The sequence below is a fragment of the Ylistrum balloti genome, unplaced genomic scaffold, assembly GCF_031769215.1.
Source record: "Ylistrum balloti isolate Yb309-2 unplaced genomic scaffold, AGI_CSIRO_Ybal_v1 Utg370376, whole genome shotgun sequence".
NCBI classification, from domain to species: domain Eukaryota; kingdom Metazoa; phylum Mollusca; class Bivalvia; order Pectinida; family Pectinidae; genus Ylistrum; species Ylistrum balloti.
This window is the reverse complement of record NW_026782263.1, coordinates 482529-499385: the sequence shown is the minus strand read 5'-3', so window position 1 is coordinate 499385 and position 16857 is coordinate 482529. Positions and strand designations below refer to the sequence as shown.

General features: G+C 34.3%; 2 protein-coding genes across 2 annotated transcripts; one reads left to right on the top strand and one right to left on the bottom strand.

Moving 5' to 3' along the window:
• The first annotated feature begins 39 nt into the window (after positions 1-39).
• On the top strand, positions 40-4946 carry LOC132554070 (tRNA (guanine(37)-N1)-methyltransferase-like). Its single transcript, XM_060218367.1, has 4 exons — positions 40-796; positions 1284-1472; positions 2290-2916; positions 3333-4946. The coding sequence occupies exons 1-4, from the start codon at positions 40-42 to the stop codon at positions 3404-3406; spliced, it is 1647 nt and encodes a 548-aa protein (XP_060074350.1). The 3' UTR covers positions 3407-4946.
• A 5183-nt stretch (positions 4947-10129) lies between these two features.
• Positions 10130-13074, bottom strand: LOC132554062 (sulfotransferase 1B1-like). Its single transcript, XM_060218359.1, has 5 exons — positions 12900-13074; positions 11979-12299; positions 11383-11486; positions 10597-10768; positions 10130-10242 (listed from the first exon to the last, which is right to left on the bottom strand). The coding sequence occupies exons 1-5, from the start codon at positions 13072-13074 to the stop codon at positions 10130-10132; spliced, it is 885 nt and encodes a 294-aa protein (XP_060074342.1).
• Positions 13075-16857: the final 3783 nt, after the last annotated feature.

Below are 16857 nucleotides of genomic sequence, written 5' to 3'. Positions count from 1 at the left end.
TCACGTGTGTGCAGAAAACAAAGTTTGGTCCAGGTCCTGATGATTTCATTACGTGTTTTCAGAACAGCAATAAGAACACTCAGGAAACAAACATCAGTCATTTGTGATGTGGACTTGTTCTATTTTTCAAACACAGTGCGTCATCAATTTTTAGTTTGTTTACAATTGCAACGGATTTCGTCAGTCAGACGAATGGCTACCTCAGAAAAAAATGAGCCTTGTATACAACATGTTCAAAAGTTAAATGAATCGGCTAAGTTTCAGTCAAATGATTTGGGAACCTCTGCATGCTCTGCTGCAAGTGGTCTAACAACAACAGATAAACATATGCATTTGAAAGCATCTCCACCACCTTGTGTAGCTGGAATGAAGGTCCTGGATAAGGACAAATTCCTGAAGAAAGTCATAGTGCAGGCCTTACCCATACCAAGGAAGAAATTACATCTGTTTGCAAAGTATTTCGAAGAGTGGAAATTTAAAGAGTGTCGTGTTAGCTTAAAGGGAATGGACACTGAAAAAGAGAAAGGTTTCAAAACAATTGTGTTTCATCCAGATAAAGTTACCTGTTTTGACGATCTTGGAGATGACTTCAAGAAACATTTAATTGAAGCTGATATTGACTTAAGTCAATGGTTCGAAGATGAAGTGGAATTGAACTTTGACAGCTGGAAGGCCAAAGACATCTTACAAGCAATTATTCCACAAGAATTAGGGATAGTGTCTGGTTACTCACTCATTGGCCACATCATACATCTGAACTTGAAGGAGGAACTTTTGGAGTTTAAATATATTATTGGTTAGTCACAAGGAAAACTGTTTATTTCTCAAAAGTTCAATTTGGGTTATATGTTGTAAAGAAATTGAGCTAAATTTATAAACTGTCATGTTATTTTAATTGCAACCAGTTAGAATGAAGCCTCATGTGAATTCGTTTATAGAGTTAATATCATGGACAAAGTAGGATATGTGCATTATCGGGACTAGTGGTAATTTTCATTACATTTATGTGCTAAAAACCTTTAGTCTAGAAATACTTTTGGTGATATGAATTATGGCAAAACCATTTGGAGTGAGCATAGTATTATAACTTAGGTATTTAATTGTGGTAAACAAACATGACAAAATATTTTGCAACAATACTCATTTAACCTAAAGTTTAAGGAACTCTTCCATCCTTTAATTCATTCTTTGTTTGTAAATTTTAACAGTTTTTAGGCTGATAGATTTATGTTTAAATATTACAATGAAATATCTGCTGTAAGGTCCTTCATGTTTCCTTATAGGTCAGGTGCTATTGGATAAACATGGCTATATCAGAACAGTTGTGAACAAACTCAGCACTATTGACAACACCTTCAGAAACTTCCACATGGAGATCCTTGCAGGTGAAGATGACACTATTACAACAGTCAGAGAGAATGGAGCTTCTTTTAAATTTGACTTTTCAAAAGTCTACTGGAATACAAGGCTAGGTAAATCTTTTACTGAATTTTCAATTAACATTTATATTCAAGATCTATTCAACAATTAGAAAAGTATTTTGAAAATTTTAAAAAATGCAACGAAAAGGGACACAAAAACGATAAAATAGATAGTAACTGTAAGTGATGACAGAACATTAATGAACTCATGCTGTTAAATGTTTCTTTCTTGATGTAAAATTGTTCTGATGATGGTTGGCATAGCCATCCGAAACATGTCAATCAACAAAACCTACAAAATCACAGAATCCCTGGTATTGATGTTCCATCCTTTATCTTCTTGTGATACCTATCATCTGTGGAGCTCTATTAGAATACTCCAGTATCCAACTCAGATTCCTCTATCAATATACCTACCTACAAGTACCACCCACAGGACGTTTGAACTCCTCTACTGATAAATCTACCTACCAGCACCACCCACAGGACGTTTGGACTCCTCCACCCCTTTGTGCTGTCATTACTTTTAGTGTTTATTTGGTTATAAATTTAAAATGAGACCTATAAGATGTTCAGAAATTATCAAATTGTAATGTTTGGAACAACTGCTGATTATTGTACTAACTTATTGTTGGTTTTAACAAGAATTTTGTGCACAGATATACTGTATTGTAATATTAAATTCTCAAACAGTTAGAATATATACCTGGTCATTTAAAAGTTTATGCAAATTACAGCAATAAATTTGTAGATCAAACTGCATCAATTTGTTGTCCTTAATTGATTACCTGAGGCCTTGTAAAGTTATCAATGGTTCAGTATTTTATTAATCAATCCTTCATACAATATTTAAATTTTCTTAATACAGGTACAGAACATGCAAGGATAGCTCTACAATTGGAAAAACAAGATTTAATGTTTGATGTGTTTGCTGGAGTTGGACCATTTGCAGTTATAGCTGCAAGAAGGGGTGTAAATGTGTTTGCTAATGACCTTAACCCACATTCTTATGAAAGTTTAGTAGAGAACCTTGCCCTTAACAAAGTGAAAACAAAAGTGAAATGCAGTAATTTGGATGGCAGAGACTTCATAACATCTGTGATGAAACCTGAACTTCTTAGATTGTGGGATTTAGGTCATATGAGAGTTCACAAGACGTATGCTGTAATGAATTTACCAGCATTAGCCGTGACATTTCTCGATGAATTCATTGGTCTGTTATCAGACAGAGCTGGTGATCAGGACACTTATCCAGACCATCTTATTCCTTTGGTTCACTGCTATGTGTTTGGAAAGGCAGCCGATACAAGACAAGCTGCCAAGGACCTTGTAGAAGAGAACATTGGGGAGTCACTACCAGATGATGCCAAGTTGAAGTTTGTAAGAAATGTGGCCCCTAACAAAGATATGTATTGTGTGGCCTTCAATTTTCCTAAACACCTGCTTTTCAAGAGTGATGGAAAGACATCAACTGTGAAATCTCATCAGTCTTCAGGTCAGTTTCACAATATATATAAATAAAACAATACCTGGTAACAAATGAATCATTGGAAAAAATACATAGCTTATTTGTTGTGAAAAAATGTCAGTGTGATGAAATCTAAGAGTATAGGATTTGGCATTTACTATGTACCTGTTTCCATTATTGCATTGTACAAAAGAGCATCTTCTCGGTGTTAGTTTGTCTAGTGATTCCCTTTATTTTGTTTATACACAACATGTAATGCTTTTGTTCTATACCAATTATAGGTTTCCTATATAAATATATTTATAAAGAAGATTCAGTTCAATGGATGTTTGTCAAACTTTGATTTAATAAATGCCATGTTGAGATTATAAAAACTATTACTGGAGTTCAACTTAAGTTGGTCTTTTGAGATGCATGTTGTTTTATTTTTGTTAAATTTTCAGAAGATGAGCCACCAGAGGACGCGTTACCAGAGGATGAGCCACCAGAGAAGAGGAGAAAGGCTGATGACGAATAATGATGCTGTTTACTTTGATAATGATTACAGTTACAAATTATAACTATGTGATATTTTATTCTATGTAATGACACAATTCATTCTAAAACATTGAACTAGAGCAAAGGATGGAATATAACTGTCCTTCAGTGCTAGAGCTGATTCAAGAGGTAACTTTTATTTGTTAAAAAATAAGTATATACACTACCTAATCGTTTTGTTCATTTTTTATATTTGCATCAAGGTTGTTTTTAAGTTCCAAAACAAAATTGCTGTGCATGTCATATATGTAAAGACATTAACCTACAAAATTGATTAAAATGGTAATGATAATAACACAATTTTAATTGAAAGATTGATAAGCTTGCTGTGCCTTGCCCAAGAATATTGTGTTTTGTGGTTATTTTCAGAGGTGTTCATCGTCCACAATTTTCAGATAAATTTGATTACTAAAATCTCTGCTGAACATATTAGCACAGGACAGGTCATTTTCTTCGAGTGACTCTGTTGCGAACAAGGAAGAAGCCTTGAAAAATATGTGCAAGTTCATGATACCAAGTGACTTGTTTGGCTAGAATAAATTTATTCACTTCTGTATTTTCTACATTTCTAGAGAGAAATGACAATATTTTCTGAGTGGTAGGGCAGCACAGTAGACATTACACTTTCTTTTTACCTATTGCAGCAAGACTTTTAATTCCTTATCACACATATGAAAATTTAATGAATCACCTGTCCATCCAGCCTTTTTTTAAAGTAGAAATCATGGACAGAATGCAAAATGACACTGGTTAAAATATACAACATTTACAAGGTTATAAAAATCCTGGTATAACCAACATTGTTTTTGAGTCATAGGCACATAGTTTTTTTTTCAGATATTCACAAAAAACACCTGTATCTTTCTACAAATATATACTGATGTAAATTATTCAAACCATGATATGTAATTGTAAAATACATTAACTCTTTGATTTATTGTCATTTTGCTGTTTGAAGTTGCAACAGAATTTTTCTCTGAACCCCCAAAATCAATTACTATGTTAAGAGTTATATTAAGTTTAATATCTTGGACATCAAATATTTTTCCTGTGGTACCTTCCAAGTTTGTGCAAACTTCTAACAGCACTCAGTGATTAATGTTCATAATACAATGAGTGATTTGAAATGATGCCCAGACTAGAAATTTCTCTTTGTGTTATTACATATTCATACAACCAATTCATCCTCACTCATGGCAAGTGAACATAGTATTACACATTGAAAATTTTTCACTTTGTTAAACAATCTACCATCTTTCAATTTGTAATATCTGCAATGTTCATAGATTGACCATAGCATTGGAATTTCAATCACATTGTCATGCCTTTCATATTGAACTCCCTTCATTGGAGCAAACATCATTTACCTGTTCAACAATTTTAGTTTAATTCAAAGAAAAGCATTGTTAATTTTTCATTAATAGAAATGTCTCTTACACTAGTGCACATGTTTCTTTATCATTTACATATAAAACTGAAAATGGAATTGTTGGCCTGTGAAAGCCATTTTTCATAGTTACCATTATAAATACCTTAAGTAATATATATATACAAATTTTAATAGTTTTTCTTGTCTTATTTGGCATTTCTTTGTGTTTTCCACAAAATAGGACTGTAATAAAAAGAGAAATTGCTGTTGTGTTTAGAAAGATGGTGTCAATAACTTCTCTGTACTATTAAAGGTAATTCACATTTTGTGTGCTTTTGTATTTTGTATTTTGTTTGAGCAAGTGAATATTTCATTTTCCATCTTTTCACACAATCAAATCATTCCCTTTGTGTCAGATTGTACCAGTTCTTGGATCCACCTAGAGAAAAATCATACCTATATGTGTCAGTAAAGCTAACAATGCTTTATAATTTGTTGCAGTATACAAATATACATCTATAATATCCCTACTTTTCAAAATGGAATCCATTTAATTATGTATAATTACAACTTATTCAAAGGGCCTGTTTCCAGTAATGTTAATTCTCCATTGGAGTTACTTGGCTACAACCAGACGACAACGTTGTCGTTGACCGAGGTTTTAGAGATGTCCTACCAGTTCTCGAAGCCTCTGGCCTCAATGCTAGCATGCCGTCATACCTGAAACCCGGTAAGTCAACATTCTGACGTCCAAGCAAATCTTGACAGAACTATCACCAAATCGAGGTGGATTGTGGAATCCTATCATGGTCGTCTGAAACACCGGACGTTCTTCCGAACGCAATTGGTGTCTAACAGCTTTATCAATGTCATTGAGGCTTTGCTTCGAACCGTCACAGCCTGTCTGAATGGTATTAGAGGACCGATCTACCAGAGATCTCCAGAGAGAGATGCCAAAGATAGGCTAATGGCTGAACGTATGAAGGTCCGTTTGACAACACCGAATGGTTTAGCTCAGAGAGTCAAGATAGATCCGGATCTATCTAGACGGGCAAGGTCCGAGTTTGTCAAGATGGATGCATCTTCCGTACTGTTTCCCCGTCTCGATCTTGATTACTTGAGAACGTATCAGATATCTCTGGCTCCTGGTTACATCGCCGAACATTTAAGTGATGACGGAGACTATGAGGTGTGGCTTTACCAGCACCCCCCAGACCTTCTCCGATGTCAAATACATATACAAAAGCCAAACGAAATATAACGTTTGGATATATTTCATGTTGAGGCCCCAATAAAGGACTACTACTGCCAGTGCCCAGTTGGAGAGAGAACGATTGGAATGTGTGCGCACATCTCCAGTATCTTGTACTACCTTGGGTATTACAGGACGCTGGAAAACCCTCGACCATTACAACCACAGGTAAAGAAATTCCGACAAAATTTGAAATAGTTTTCCATGCGGCAACGGAGTGCATATGTCGAAAGTATGTTTGGGGCTCGATATGAAAGATCCCCGTTACCATGTGACTAACCAAACTTATAAATATAGGTATTATACAATCGCCCGTAGCTATGAACACTCCCGTAAATGCGAAAACCAACCAAAATCATAAGGAACACGTTTTGTTTGTTGTTCTGTCTATTTGTCAGCCAATGTCTTCAACCACGGGGACTTGTGAAGTAGCCATCTTGGATTTTTTATGAAAAAGTGTTTCTCTCACTATTTTTCATATCTGTGTACATATTCTCAACATACCGAGCAAATACTCTCGTTTTTTTGTTAATTATCTAAAGAAAGTCGAAAATCGGCAATTCAACCATAGGCTAATTCAACCCAACATTTGAAAATGTTCCACCACTTACATTTTGATAATTTTTCCTCTCATCAATAGCATATTACGTACTATTTAATAAGATAAAAATTGGTTTGCATCCAACGCCCATAAAAGGGTGTATTCTCTAAAAAACACAGTTTTTGTGTCTAAAATGTTATCATCGAAAATTGCATTTTTGAGATTGTTTCATCCAAATGGCGCGATGGAAACATGATTATTTTGTCACAATCATGCCATGAATGTATTCTTTACGGTGACTATCATTTGATTAGATTTTCATTAATATTTTACATAACATGCACATTTTATCAACACTTAGACAGCTTCTGAAAGGTACAACTTTGAGGAGCCATAAAAAAACAAATCAAGTGACCTATATCTTTATACTTTATAGATTTGTGACCACAACGGCATGGGAAATGCACCACCAACAGGAAATTTGAATCAGAGAAGGGGCCGTTTTGGAAACCGGCCCTTTTATATCATAATTTGATTTTTTACACACGTAGATAATATATAATTATGTACTGTAAACATATAAAATTTTATATAAAAAATTATTAATCTAGGTGATTAAAAAATAGATTTGGTTTAGCTAAGTTATATAAATACGTGTGTATTTTGTAAGAAAAAACTGTGAAGTGTTAAATTATGAAGAAGACATTGATCATTTCTAACACTGATCACAACATATGATTTCCTCCTTCATGTGGTCAGACTGACAAAGACTGGTGACCTCTTTGAGAGAGACCAGGCCCCACTTGTATAAAACATCTCAACTTGAGATTTCCTCAAGTCGAGATTTTCCTCAGCTGATATCTCCTTGAAAATATCTTGTATGAAAATTCCTCAAGGAATTTCAGGACATCCTAGCCGATGATTTCCTCCTGTTCCTTGAAAAAATTTTATACAAGCCGTTTTTGAGGAGATATCAGCTGAGGAAAATCTCGAGATCACCTTTTGAAAGGACATCCTGCTGACATATATAATGTTTACACTGGTACAGGTACACTTAGTACCAAAAGTTTGACAGATTCTATCTGGATACATCAGTAATGATTACAGTAAGTAATGAAGTCAAGACATGGATTTTTCTTGATTCAGACAGATTTCAGGCAAAATTGTATACGGTACAAATCCTGATTAATGCTAACAATAATACATGTAGTTCCACTTAAATTGCCTCTTTGTAAATATATGTTGTATATTATTAAGGGAAAGTAGTAAAGGGTAGGAAGACTTAGATATGTAAGTTAGTGGTTAACTATTACAGATGTTCCATTTTATCTAAATGATGCTTGCAGTCAGGTATTGGTAGCCCTGCATTTTGATATATTGGATACAGTGGTTTCACTGTAAAATCATTTTCATATTCCAAACTTATCAATAGCCAGATGCACTTTGAGTATCTCTCTAAGGACTTTGTGAAACGAAAGTGCAAGATAATTTACATGATGCACAAATTCTGAAAGTATGGCTTTATCGGTTTTCAACAAATCGGATTTAAGTTATGATTTTTCTGAAGTATTGACTGACTATACTTAAAAGGCCATGATAAGTTCAGAACCTGAAATAGTTTTTTTAGGTCCTGTTGTATTCGTTATGAATTTAAGTATGTTCCGTTCTCTCATTTTCAATTGAAATGTAATTTCAGCTAAAGACACAAAGCTAGTAAGTTAAGAATTTATAAACACCACAGAGGTTACATTGTGAAAGGAAATATGCACAAATGGAAAATACCTGACATATACCCATGTTAAATATCACTAATGACATTTAAGATCAGAAAACTATTTCGTGATGCCTTCAAATGAATATGGACAGACTATACACAGTATGATGACACAGATCAAGACTTTTAATCACATCACTTTTGATACAATCTTAATAGGTATGCTCGTGTGTCTGTAAATAACACCTGGCATTTTTAAGAAAAACGTCCATGCTTTGATTAAAAGCAGATTAACAATAAAGAAACATAAAAAAATCCAAATACTTGTATTCAGTATTTGACATTACTTTTCATTCATATCCGCACAAAAATTTACGTTAAAACTATTTGTATAAGAGTCAGAAGGCCCGGACATATTATTGGAAACTTACAATATCCACACTGTTATATGTTATCTTTATGGTCACATGTATAGGAATAATCCCCTTGATTAAATCACCTTGTGTAAAGATAATGTCCATGTCTACATGAAAGGTTATATCGGCGGTCTATTTTTAACCCACCACCATCAGATGGTGGACTATTCTAACCGCTCTGTGTCCATCCATAAACAATTTTTGTTATCGCTATTTCTTAAGATGTACTGGATGGATCTTTCTCAAATTGCATATGTAGGATCCCTTTGGTCCCTTTGGTCCCTTGTTGTGCCCGTTTGATTTTGGAACTGATAAAAAACAAAATGGCCGATAGGCAGCCATCTTTGATTTTTTTTTCAATGAAGTTTGTCATTGCTATTTCTTGAAAACTCCGGGTTGGATCTCTCGCAAAATTCATATGAAAGTTCACCTTAGCCTCTTTTTGTACCCATGATATTTTAGAACTGATCAGAAAACAAAAGGGCAGAAAGGAGGCTATCTTGGATTTTGACTTTGAAAGTTTGTTATCGCTATTTCCTGAGAACTACTGAATCGATCTTTTTGAAATTTCATATAGGCTCCTTGTTGTGTCCATCTAATTTTAGGACTGATTAGAAAAGCGGCCATCTTGGAGTTTGCCTAGTAAAGATTGTTATTGCTATTTCTTAATGAGTACTGAATGGATATCTCTCAAATTTCATACGTATGTTCCCTTTGACTTTCATGTGCTCGTTTGATTTTTGGACTAATCAGAAGAAACAAAATGGTTCCAGGGGGCCATTTTTGGAGATGGTAGGTAAAGATTATCATCTCTGTTTCTGCAAAAGAATGTTCAAATGTCTTATCATAAAAAATAAAAACAGAGAAGAGAAAAGAAGGGAAAAGATCCAACTATCAAAGAGCATACAAAGATCAAACAATGGTGGGCTCCAAGATCCCTCTGAGATCTTTTATTTACTTTATGATAATGACGTCACAATTGAAAAGAGGTAAATATTTTATCGTCACAATTGTCCCATCCACCACAAATAGACAACGAAATAAGATGTCATACAAGAATCGGGCTTTCATCTCGTCACATGTTTAACTGTTTACCAATACCTCTTGTTTGCTTAATCAAGTTACAAGTGCTTTGTGGAGTTTGTGCTGTACAAACTGTACAACAGGAGGTCTACTTTGGTTCCACCGCAAACGTAATTGTAATGTCATTATTATGAATAAATGAAATATTTTTCGTACAAAGATGAAATAGAGTGATAACAAAATAAGAAAATCTCATTAATTGAATGTTTTATTTGCTGTAAATGCTTTTATATACTGTCCACACCATATGGCCATGATAAGTTGTTGTAGCCAGCGAGTAGATGTTATTTTACCAGGTGGTTTATGGTTGGAAGGTCTCCTTGTGTTTCTATAATGTATACCTTGGTTTAACCTCCGAATATTTCATTTTCTCTTGACACACCTGATCGAAGAGCTCATTTTGTGCCACTGTGAACCAGTTTTTCCAGTCACCAACTTCACCTAGAAGCAATAAAGCCACCCATGTAAATGAAGTGGTTTAATATACGCTGCACTTACAAGTATATAACAGGGAGATACATACAAAAAAAAAAAAAAAAAAAAACTCTGAAGATTCCATTCATTACAAAATGCTATTTGAACAGACCGTATATATGTAAAAAGAATAATGCAATATTGTATCATTAATATTTTGCCAGAATATATATTTTACGTTTTTCCTATGAATGTTTTGAAAAATAGATAAATATATCAATAAATAAGTAAAACCAGATTTATAATTTTAAGAAATCGTATTAGTATCATATTAGCCTCAGGTGTGAGGTATTTAGTGATGATGAAAGCATTTAATCTTACCCTTTCTGTACATCGCTGCTGTACCTCCTCTCCAACCACCAACCACCTCCATGTGATTTTTCTCCTTCTTCATCCGGTCAAAGTGACAAAGGTCGATGACTTCCTTGAGAAAGTCCTGTCCACGATCTACTTCAAGGAATTTAGCGAGCCGGTTCACCTCTCGGAGGGCGTCCTTCCGACATATATGATGTTAGAAAAAATAGAAAGATTCGATTCACAATAATTACTATAGTAAGGCAAACATGTGCACATACAAGTAGTTAAGGCAAAGCATCCGTATGACTTAGACACATGTCACGAATAATAAATTCCCAATAGTTTGCCAAGTACTTTCGTTTTCCTCTGTCTGTAATATTTGCCTATTGGTGTTGACCGAGAGGCAATAAATATGTAATTAGTAATTTATATAATCAGATCAATAAAATCACGGATACAGCGTTAGCATTATTATCATTAATGAAAAGTAATTATTTGAAATATTCACAAAATCATCGACATATCCTCCTGTGTTTCAGCCTTAAACCGCGGAATGATTGCTAAATAAGTAGAGTAGTGTTACAGAACTTTTTGTATATGTCAATCCCAATCATAACACTGGTATCAGTGTTTTGATTTAAAAAGACGGGTACATTAGTTATGGTTGATGAAGAAAACAAATTCTGGCCCAACTTGATTATACCATCATTCTTTAATTTTTTTAAAAAAAAAACCTAATGAATGCGTACATCTCCTTAAATCAATTTACCATTCATCAGCATTTTTATTAAAGCACCTTCACGTCATTACCTCTTTCATGTCTTCAAATGTTGTCATAAAAATCGGGTAATCTGGGTTATCTGCCATGAATTTTTCCCATTTAAGGGTGTAGTCAAACCAAGTTCCGTAATCAACTACAATTGTAGACATCAAACTTGGTAATTTTATTATCAATGACATATTATATGTATAGTTGATAATTTAGACTGTACTCGTCTTATTGAAATTAAAGTCATAGTTTGTTGTTTTATGTCTTCATATCGAATGCATACTTGCCTTTTAGTCGCGATAATTGATAGTTTTAATATTCTGGAATTAAGCATTCAATATATTTTTTAAGTACTTTAATACTTATTTTCCGCGACGTCATTGCTTTCACATACTGACAGGGTATATATATTACGTTACTACTTAAGGACACCCCTCACCGGAAGTTACTAAGTGCCAATATCTATATTTCCTGAGCTATAAGGTCCCTTCACCTGAAAAGTACACTAGGAGAATATATACGCCAAGTTTCGGAAGAATTTCTTTTCTGTTAGCATTTCAATTCATGGATTGAAAAATTACTTATGTTTACCACATTTGTTCATGTAAAGTTACATTTTCTGATGATCTAAACTTACCATCGCCTTTCAAGTATCTTGGAACATAGTTTCCCCATGTTCCTGAAAAATTATAACTTATAATATTACTGTGATGGTTGAAAAATGATACAGCCACATCTTTAGGATTTCGCATTATGTACACGATCTTGCACTTCCGTTTGGCGAAGTCCTTTGGCAGGTATTCGAAGTACATGTGGGTGTTTAAAACACGTGGTGATGGGAAGTTATCGTATGATGCCTTGGGGATAACTTCCATCATATAATCACTCTTTGAAGTAGGTATCCGCCGTGCCTTGTTCGTCATCAACATGCATACAATTTCCCAAAGCATGTGTGTTCCTGGAGGGAAATGTCAACAATAAGCACAGCTGACCGGAGATAATGTTGACATTTTATTCTTTTACATCGCTTATCAATAGCTCAAAATTACACAAAAGAATGTAGCATCATCTTTCAAGTTTACCCCAAGGAATACTCAATTCGCCCTATATTGTGAAGTCCGCTTGATACTGACTTTATTATAACAAATGTTCTAATAACAAATGGTGGGATCACCTGCTATTGTCTTATTTCAGTTCAGTTTTCTTCGAAGCTAAGGTATTAAAACTTTCTCTCGTACTGATAACACACATGCCTTTCACCAAGGCAAGCGGGATTTGATTATCAAATGTCCCGCAATGTTTTCTCTTGGCTCTACACCGACTTTCTGCCCCAGTAAGATCCACCCGCACCAGGAGGAGTGTTTAATGCAAGTTGATATGTTTCACGATTGTTGTTAGGTAAATGGTGCTTATATTTTTATATGTTATTACTGTTGATGGTGATCCGTGGTTACAAGATTTTAACAGCTTAATTTAGATCATTGTCCCTGAATTTCATTCCATTCGATAACTAGATACATATGTAATACTAAAATAAGGAATGATCATTGTATCATACCTGATTTTGGATAGGTACAAATCATGACGTCATCATCTCTTGCCTGCCAGTCAGGCATAGACAACAATTCTTCCTCCTGGTTTTTGAGGTTGCTGGCCAATGTCAGGTAAAAACCGTCCAAATCCATTACTGTGAGTGTTGACCCATCATTGTATGGTAATTTTTTCAAAGGCATCTTGGAAAGATGGATTCCCTTCAACATTAATTAAAATTAAAATCAAAATCTAAATTAGAGTATATCTAAACTTCTCACACTAATCAAAGAGTGCATATTTTCAAAAAGAATGTTCCAATTGTATAAACATGAGAGGTAACATCTTGTGGAAGTTTGTATACTGGAAATTCATTTAAATGTATTTATATGTCAATTTATTCTAGATATCTGTCGCTTAGACTACATTCATATAGACAATACATACATTCTGGCAAATAAGAAGTTATAGTATCATATTATATATTTATTTATTACATGCTTATATAGTAAAATATTAGAACGTGTATAGAATTTTACAGTTACATCATAATTTAGTAAATATGTATTTGTGTCCGCCTGATTATAATGCGAATTTTAATAAGGCCCTGTGAATCTGAGGAACAGGTGTTATTTTGATTCTTTTCAACGAATTCAATTATGGTTACAAGTGTGTCATAGAAAACCTCTCTGTTCTTCTGTTAATAACGAATTTCACGCTTGAATGATTTTGGCCATTCCACTTGGCTCTGTACTGAAATTATTGTGCCATTTTCATATAAAGGAAAATGGAACAAATCATTTAAACTCATGTTTGTCAAAGTAATGTCAATGTGTTGGAAAGTGACTATACATGATAGTCAGAGGCAAACATTTGGAAATTTATGCATAGTAATGCTTTTATTTCACGTTGAATTTGTCGAAATAATCGTTTTATTCTAAATTTAGTAAGACTTATGATGGAGATTCATTTGTAAGTTTCATTAAAAAATGATACATCTAATTTTCATCAAAACATATGTATATATATATATATATATATATATATTTAACGAAAAAGCGTTAAATGTACTTATCCGAGGCATGCATTTTGGAGTTTTTATTTACAAAAACGATATATTAGTATTTTTCTGAAATGCCACTATATAATTTATAGTAAAACAAGTGGCTCATAGGGCCTGTATCGCTCACCTGGATCTTAATGCTCAGCAATTTTATACAAGCTTATACGTTGGGTATTTCAAATATTTCCCGGAAATTAAACTCTCTTTACCTCTTTGATGGATCAAGATCATTAGGTAAATTCTTATATCATTGCTGATTTTCTGTTTTGATTCCCAGTAAGAGTTTATATGGTTATCAGGTTGAAAAATCGAAAATATCACGCAGAGGTGTGCTACACATAACAAGCAATTCTCTCTCTATATATACATGTATGCTTACTTGATGAGGATTTCAGCTATATCAAAGATATCACCCAGCCATTAAGTCCAGATGGGTAGGTTCAGCATTGCCATATATGGTTGAGGGTTGGGGATCTCAACTATTTCAAAGATATTACCATGAAACTGAGTGGGACTAGACCCCAGGGCCAATTCTTACATCATGATTATGTTTATGGCTTTATATCCAGCAATGCTATACATGGTTATAGGAAGGAGATCTAAACTCTCTCTTGCCTCCTGCCCAAAAGAGAAAATGTCCACCGTTTACACAAAATTGATTTCCCTTCAGCCAAAGATGCTTCTGACCAAATATGGGCAAAATGCAATCATTTCTACAAGAGGAGTAGAACTTTAGATGACTTACCAAATTTCCCCTTTTGGGCCCCGTCTCTCAGGCCCTGAAGAGGTGATGGACCTACCATTTATATTTTAAAAAATAACCTTTCCTCTAGGGATGCTTCTGACCAAATTTAGTCAAAATCTCCTTAGTCGTTCATGACTAGTAGCATTTTGCAGAAAAAAGTTGACATATGACAGACGACGGTCGCCGCGGTATGCCTATAGCTCACTTGGCGCTTCAGATCAGGTGAGCCAAAAACTCGTTCACCTGCAGCGAGAAATCCGCACATGCGCGACGGGGTATGTCCTCAATGACTGCATATGTTGGTAGTACAAACCATTGCCATTTTCTTATATTGCAAGATGAACGCCAGAATATTTACATTTTTACACCGCCAACTATACGTGAACGAAATGAACTGATTAAATGCCATATTTTGATTCGTCGACTCACCAGGAGGCCGTCCCGGAACACAGTCTTCTCCGTGTACGTTTTCAGGAATCTGGTCATGTGATTCTTTCTTTTGAAATGCTGGTATTTTATTTTTTTGTTTTGTTTTTGTTCATATTTTGCCAAAGTTTCATTGAATTGATTTTCAACTAAGACTTGTTGGTTTTATTCCTTGCGTTTATTCAGAGGTATGCATGTATTCTACATTACCTGCTTTTGAATAATTAGATTCATGAATTATAATTACATGCACGTAAACTGTAATTGCTTTAATGTATTTCCATTGTACCTCTTCACTTATATAAAGTAATGCATTTCTTACGAAGTTGTATCACCATTCCATTCAATTCGTTTGGCAAATGTATGATATTTTTTAATTCTATAATGCGCTTCTTTACTTTTCTATAGGAACGTTCATAAAACTTAAGCATGTACCCTTTCCTTGCCTCAAATAATTTTAATTTGCCATTTTTAGTACAAATCAATATTTGCCAATGGTATAAGATTAATACATACCTTCAAACCACTAAATACAGTTAAGGACAAGAGAAACAGTCTTCCATGTGTCACAAGATACATTGCACTGTTCTTGACCTCACGTGGTATTTTCCTATTCAAATCACGTCTTGCATTTGAATTTGATGTAACTCCAATACCAAAGATACATTCAATAAACATCTCATGAATACACGTGCTGACTCTAACGGAGACCGTCACATAACTCCCTGAACTACCCGTGCTAATATTGATTGTAATACTAACTGAAGTAGGAGATAATTCTACTCAACAGGTAAGTCTAGCTACACTTTAACAACAAACCTGACTTTGTTAGCTGGTTGGTTGACAGGATTTCTGTCTCCGTGATTCCTCCTGTTGTCGGGTTTCGTCTCAGTGCTCTGGTGACCTTTTTGACATCAAACGTGTGTTGTTAAATCTGCTATGTATATATATGTGATTTGAGTCATGACGCCATCTAGGGGGAAATTTTGGAACAACTACTTTCATTCACTAATTTCATTCTTAACATTTCTCACATTTGACCAAACAGAACGCTCGCTTATCAATGCCGTGTGACTTCTTTTCTAAAATCGGCGACCTTTTTTAATATGGCCAAATTGATAACGTTAGAAATCGACAAGAACAGTGTTTAGTCTATTGACGATATTGACAAACATTTGTACATCAACTTTGTCACAAATTCACGAAATATCCACAGATATTATAACTACCGATTCTTGTGTTCGGCAACATCGACAGGACCACTAATCCTGATCGAAAATCGAAGAATTAAGAGTAAACAATCGAGTTTCCCTAGTAAATATGTAGAATGATATCTAAGCGAGTTTGAAGTTACTGATGATAAACTGAATTTCCAAGCCGTCTTTCTATGAATGAAACAAAACCGCACGAAGTGGTGCTTTCGGCGAAGTTCAAATACTTCACGCACGTATAGGGACTACTAAAACAAGTGACGGGCTGGAATAACACGGACCACAATAGTTTGTGGTAAATATATAAATAAAATTAGAGTTTATTGTTAACGATGTTGACAAATAGATTGAAAAGAAAAAAGACAAAAAGGAGTAACTACAACAAATAATTGAGATTTTGAGCATAGTTCATCACAGACTTAGGTTTGGGTTTATATAACAGTACATGTTATTTTATAATGTGATGGAAATTATTTCATATAATCAGAATTCTTTAGTACATGCTTCAGGCGGTGATCTTTACAATGGATGGTTCGTATGT

Excerpts from the sequence above, each read along its gene's own strand:
- LOC132554070 (XM_060218367.1), top strand. The coding sequence starts at position 40 with ATGATTTCATTACGTGTTTTCAGAACAGCAATAAGAACACTCAGGAAA. Across the intron at positions 797-1,283 it reads GGAGTTTAAATATATTATTG|GTCAGGTGCTATTGGATAAA; the intron begins GTTAGTCACAAG and ends GTTTCCTTATAG. Across the intron at positions 2,917-3,332 it reads GAAATCTCATCAGTCTTCAG|AAGATGAGCCACCAGAGGAC; the intron begins GTCAGTTTCACA and ends TTAAATTTTCAG.
- LOC132554062 (XM_060218359.1), bottom strand. The coding sequence starts at position 13,074 with ATGCCTTTGAAAAAATTACCATACAATGATGGGTCAACACTCACAGTA. Across the intron at positions 11,487-11,978 it reads AAGATACTTGAAAGGCGATG|TTGATTACGGAACTTGGTTT; the intron begins GTAAGTTTAGAT and ends CTACAATTGTAG. Across the intron at positions 10,769-11,382 it reads CATTTGAAGACATGAAAGAG|GACGCCCTCCGAGAGGTGAA; the intron begins GTAATGACGTGA and ends ATATGTCGGAAG.